This window comes from Oncorhynchus mykiss, chromosome 13 (assembly GCF_057628025.1).
Source record: "Oncorhynchus mykiss isolate SJ-2025 chromosome 13, ASM5762802v1, whole genome shotgun sequence".
In the NCBI taxonomy this organism is placed as follows: Eukaryota; Metazoa; Chordata; class Actinopteri; order Salmoniformes; family Salmonidae; genus Oncorhynchus; species Oncorhynchus mykiss.
The window spans coordinates 30,466,734-30,472,749 of NC_143034.1; the positions used below are offsets into that span (position 1 = coordinate 30,466,734).

At 41.6% G+C, this 6,016-nt stretch overlaps 1 protein-coding gene across 1 annotated transcript; it reads left to right on the forward strand.

Annotated features, from left to right (window-relative positions):
* Window positions 1-1,181: 1,181 nt before the first annotated feature.
* Window positions 1,182-2,953, forward strand: LOC110485945 (GTP-binding protein Rhes). The gene has a single exon (XM_036940619.2). The coding sequence runs from the start codon at window positions 1,461-1,463 to the stop codon at window positions 2,094-2,096; it is 636 nt and encodes a 211-aa protein (XP_036796514.1). The 5' UTR covers window positions 1,182-1,460; the 3' UTR covers window positions 2,097-2,953.
* The last annotated feature ends 3,063 nt before the right edge of the window (window positions 2,954-6,016 follow it).

Sequence of the window (6,016 nt, forward strand, 5' to 3'; positions counted from 1 at the left end):
AATTAATCTGATATAATATTCAGTGTGTTGTGAGTAAGTTCATCTGATATAATATTCAGCGTGTTGTGATTAAGTTAATCTGATATAATATTCAGCGTGTTATGAATAAGTTCATCTGATATAATATTCAGTGTGTTATGAATAAGTTCATCTGATATAATATTCAGTGTGTTGTGAATAAGTTCATCTGATATAATATTCAGCGTGTTGTGATTAAGTTAATCTGATATAATATTCAGCGTGTTATGAATAAGTTCATCTGATATAATATTCAGTGTGTTGTGATTAAGTTAATCTGATATAATATTCAGCGTGTTATGAATAAGTTCATCTGATATAATATTCAGCGTGTTATGATTAAGTTCATCTGAGATAATATTCAGCTCACTAATTGGCTTCTTAAATAATCAGGCCAACACTGCTAAAGGGTTTATTTATGTCACGCTAATCATCTATGTCATACATTATTTGCGTGACCTATAGACATTACCATAATGGTCATGTGAGGTGAATGGTTTATTTAACCAGGAGGACCATAGCAAACCAGACAATCTGTCCTTGCACTGGCAAAGAGTTGTTTATGTAGAAGAAAATGACAAGCATGAGTCATAAAGTGGGATGTCATCATTTGATTCAAAATGTATTACCCACACACATTTAGATGTGGACTGAGAGACTTCAACCATGAGGAAATACATAGCAAGCAGCAAACTATAGTCTCCTTGATGGCATCTTTTGCTGTTGTAATCACTGTCAAACACATTCTATTAAATTAAAGTCCATACTATAAATGTATAACTAAAGACACATTGTAATCACTACTCAAGGCAGATTTACTATATTTAAAAAATATATGTTATTTTTTATTGTGCACATAAACATAAAATAGAATATCAAGAGATCAGGCAGCTCTTTCATCTGTGAGTCTGCTTTGAATGATTATCAGACTGCTGCTCCTAGCAAATTTTCTCCGCTCCACTTTTCCAGTAGCTCTTGTTTATAGACTTTCAGATATCACCTCGTTTTCCCCTCCCAAATCTGTCTAGCACTCACATTTGCATGCAGACCAGTGATTGGCCGCTCGTATCTTACGCCGCAATAGACAACCATGTGCTGATTGGCTCCTGTCGAAAGAGGGCATGGAATCCCTGCGACCAAAAACACACATAAAAGGGACCGTGGAAAACGACAGAGGCAGACAAGCACCTACCTATTACAAGAGAACTTTGAGCACAATCAGAGACCTTCTGCTAGAATCTGTACAGAAATCTCAGACAATCTACACTCAGTGTGCAATTGCGCAGCTGTTTCTACCAACAGCAACTTCACCAGAAGACAGAAGAGTTTGACTGGTCTTGTGTCCTACTATTCTACCTGTCTGCTGACAGAGACTGTCATTGACTGAACAGTCAGTTTAAAGATACTTTTAGAACCCAGACAAAAAGACAAAAAGCAGTATCATGTCTCTAGAGGTGAAGGAGAAGACCCAGGTGAGGTTGGTGTTCCTGGGGGCGGCCGGCGTGGGCAAGACGGCCCTGATCCGCCGCTTCCTCCAGGACACCTTCGAGCCCAAGCACCGGCGCACCGTGGAGGAGATGCACAGCAAGGAGTATGACATCGGCGGCTCTAAGGTCACCGTGGAGATCCTGGACACCAGTGGCAGCTACTCCTTCCCTGCCATGCGCAAGCTCTCCATCCAGAACAGCGACGCCTTTGCCTTGGTATACGCGGTCGATGATGCAGAGTCACTGGAGGCCGTCAAGAGCCTCCGAAACGAGATCCTGGAGGTCAAGGAGGACAAGTACACCCCGATCGTGGTGGTGGGCAACAAGTCAGATCGAGCAGGAAGCGACCGGCAGGTGGCAGCTGACGATGTACTGTCAACAGTGGAGCTGGACTGGAACAACAGCTACGTGGAGACGTCGGCCAAGGAGAACAACAACGTGATGGAGGTGTTCAGGGAGCTGCTGCAGCAGACCAACCTGCCCAGCCGGCTGAGCCCTGCTCTGAGGCGCCGCAGGGAGACCTTCCCCAAAGGAGACCCCAAGGGCATCCGGCCGCCCATGAACAAGACCAACTCCTGCATCATCTCCTAATGGGGCAGGTTGAAGGAGAAAAAGAGGGAAAGGGTGTGGGCTAGTACACCTGTTAAAGTGCTGCTGGACAAGAGGGAGAGGGAAACTTGACTGTGTTTGGGATGAAAAGGTTGAGTTGAGGGACTGCCAGTGTGCTGAAACGTAACTCCCAAACACTCTTGATTCCACTTCTGCTTCCCTTGTCCAAGCAATGTGGTTGATATGGGAAGAGAATGGGTGACAACGAATGGTTATAAAAGAGGACTTGGTCCAACTAATGTAAACATTGTAAGGTGGGGAGATAAGGGTGAAAAGGTGACAAAGATGTTCAACTGCTCAGTTGTTACTCAGTAATTACTTAATGTAATGTGTTGCTGCTTATTTGGTTAACAGGCTTCTGCTGTTTCAGTTTAGATCAATGTATAGCTTTTGTATTCAAATGATGCTAATTTTGCAATGTGTGTTTGACATTCACTTGCAATAAGACATTTGACTGTTGCAAACATACAATAAGAGTATTTATTGACTCAAAAGGAAGATTTATATGCTGGGGTTTGTGCAAAGTCAATGGTTTGATGTAAAACACCATCTATTCAGTTGGAAATTCACATGTAGCACAGCATTATTGTTTACAAAAGACTCGCTTGTATTCCATTTTTTTTTTATTGATTTGCTATTAAGCATGACTTGATTAATATATGTAAAAAGTGTTGACATGCAAATGTCTATTACATGCAATATGTTTTATTTTAAACATGTTTTTACATTCTTACGTTTTTTTAATTCACGATTTATACATTAAACTGCTTCACCAGTGTTCATTTTACGATGGAATGTACCCCATAAAGCTAAATAAATAGTACACAAAAATAAAAAAAGCTATGATCTCGTGTAATAACTAACTGCGTTATGAATATGAGACACATACTTGCACTCTCAGTCGAGAATGAACAACTGGCAGACACCAACTGGAGGAGTGAAATGGATATCACACACACATCAGACATCGCACACGTCAATCAAATAGCAACGGTCAATCTATCATCATGACCCCAATAGATGTGCAGGTGCACCATGATGTGGATCAAATTTCCACAAGCAAACTACAAAAACATACTACCAAAGCCCACTTACTAGTGAACGTCTGCATAGTAGAATAAGGCCTAGACCAGGGATGGGCAACTTTGATGGGGATGGGGACTCATCATGAGGGGCCGCTGTGGCTCACGGGTCTGCACACCCACATCCATACCCACACATGCAGTCAGAGCAGGCCCTAGCCTTTTTGGGGGCCCTAAGCTACAATTATTTTTTTTGGGGGGGGGGGGGGGGGGATTGATCGCGGGCCTACAAAAGAGCTGCCAGTTGCCCATCCCTGACCTAGGGTATAGCCTACAATTACACAAGGCTCAAGGGATTTTGCTGTCGTTACTATGCTGGCGTTGTCAGGCTACCTGGAATACAATTGAATGACATTAAGCCTGAACCTTAATTTGTAAAGAATAAGATAGGCTTACAAAAATTGCAGACATAGCTTACTGTGATTCAGTTCACACAGCCCCACTTCTTGGTCCAGAAAAGGCGTCGAACTGAATTGTGCAGGCTGTGTTATAGTCCAACAACGCCCTCTAACGACACTTGTCTTTCACTGCGCCCCCTTCATAAAATATTTATCAACGTTATAAGCATAAATCGTTGCATTTCTTTAAATTACTGTATTTAATCAGTCTACCTTTGAGACGTTGACCGTTGCTCTCACAAACTAAATTTGGCTTAATTAGTTACACCTGCAGTCTAGGCATGCGCCAGAAGCCTCAGTACTGTATGCAAAATTAGCATCATCACGAGACAATAGGCTACCTTTCTCAAATGATATTTAGCACAATATACTGCACTTGAGTGAGCCCATCTTGGGACCTTTTTACTTTACTAAACATATCCCTTACAAAGTATTGTATTTCTGTCTTGTTTCGATAGCCTTGCGCAATACATCAGATAAGAGGAATGTTAAAAACTTCTGAAAGAAATATGTACGCGGATTTTCCCTGTATGTCATGAACACAGACAACACGGTCACAGCTCCCAACATACATGTAAAGTAGAGTACAACACACGGTCTCCACCAATAGCTGTGGTTGGTCCCCTGTCCCCCCATCAGACGCATTGTTTCCTGTCTAATATGAGGAAGTGGCCTGATGAACGTTAGTCCTCTAGTTCCTCTTTCTGTCCAGTTAAAACATTCTTCCGTACTCTCTCCCTATTCATTCATGGAATGGACGACTGGAGAAGAGAGGTCTATATATACACACAGTCAAACAGGTACGTAGGCCTTTGAGTCACAATAGTGTTATTCAATGACACGACTGAGGCGTTTTAACTGCGATACCTAAAATTGGTTCTCATATGCAATAGTTCTGTCTGTGATGAGTGATGACTAAATGCGGTACTATAGCCTACCGTATTGAAATGACTTGTAACTTATTTTGATTCTCTAGAAAATAAACCAAGTACATATCGTGTCCTCAGTTCAGACGGATGTTCAGTGTCTATAGTTGTCTCTGCCCCTAGACTTGGTCAAAGCTCCTCAGCAGATGTTTCAGAGAATCCTGAGGCGTTTAGAACAAGTTCAGGGTCCTGTGACTCTTTTTGACGACTACAATGCATCTGAAGATAAAACATTTGCTATAAAATGTGATGTGTTCTGTGAAGACAGATCAACAAGCTGGTTGAGACAACACACCAATTCTCTTAATATTCTGCTTGCAAGACGTAGTTAGCAGGTGCCGTTTGACTCCACGTTCTAGTCCATAATGAACTGTTCTTTCCATAGTTGCCATTAATACTGTATCCTCAGACAAGCATAAGTGAAATTAGGTGATATCACTAGCACACGTGGCAACAAAAAAAAAATACTACAGAAAATATATACATTTCCTCACTTCTTTAACAGACTAGTTGCCTAATAGATCCATGCACTTGCCTCATTGCTGTACACTTAAGCTAGTACCACTTGCTTTCATGGCATGGTTCAGATGGAAAATACAGACAAGCTTCATTTGAATTTAGAGGAACCCAGAACCAAGATGTTAACCACACGCAACCAAAACCGCCGTCAACATTGAGACAATGTTTCCATTGAGTCATTGAGTGTGGTAGATCATGAAAAATGAGAGAAGCGGGCCTATTGAATAAGCTGTCAGAAAGAGGCAATAACTGACAGACCTATTCAGCTTGACCCTCCAACATCAGCTCGACAGGTTTATGAACGTTGTATTTCATTCCACTGATGGTAAACACATAGCTGTGAGAGAGAGACAAAAGAGAGGCACGCAATATCTAGACACAGAACAGGTCAATTCAATGCACCTCTGCAGAACATGGAGCCAGTACTTCACTCAGACAGTTGTTTGCGCATGACGGACTTCAACAGAACACAACGCTTCAAGGGAACGAGAGGAAGAGATCATCTCTACACATGAAAATATGTAAGAGCAGATTTAAGCGTTTGTTCTCTTCAAAGGTTTAGCCTCATCTACTTCCGTGTGGTTAATGGGTTCAGTAAAGTCCTCGATATGCATATTCCCTGTTTTCATCTATGAGCAAATGGAGATCAAATCCCCATGAAAACAGAGCAGTCTTCTTTGATAGCTGATAGACTGAGGTCCTCTGATTTGTCTATCATAATTTGCCAAGTGACAGAAAAAATAAACAATTCTTATTTTTTGTGTGTGCAGAAAACAGACTGTGCAAGTGTCTATTCTTGTCCGATTTCAGTTAGAGCGGTATCGGTATCTGTGACTAAAATAGGCCTTGCCACTTGTTACAATTCAGTGCTATAGTTCAACGGCTGCGAAGAGCTTTGGGCCATAGGCATCTAACTACAAGCTAATTCAGTAACCTTTTGAACAGACTAACTACGTACCAGTCTTGCTTCAATATTG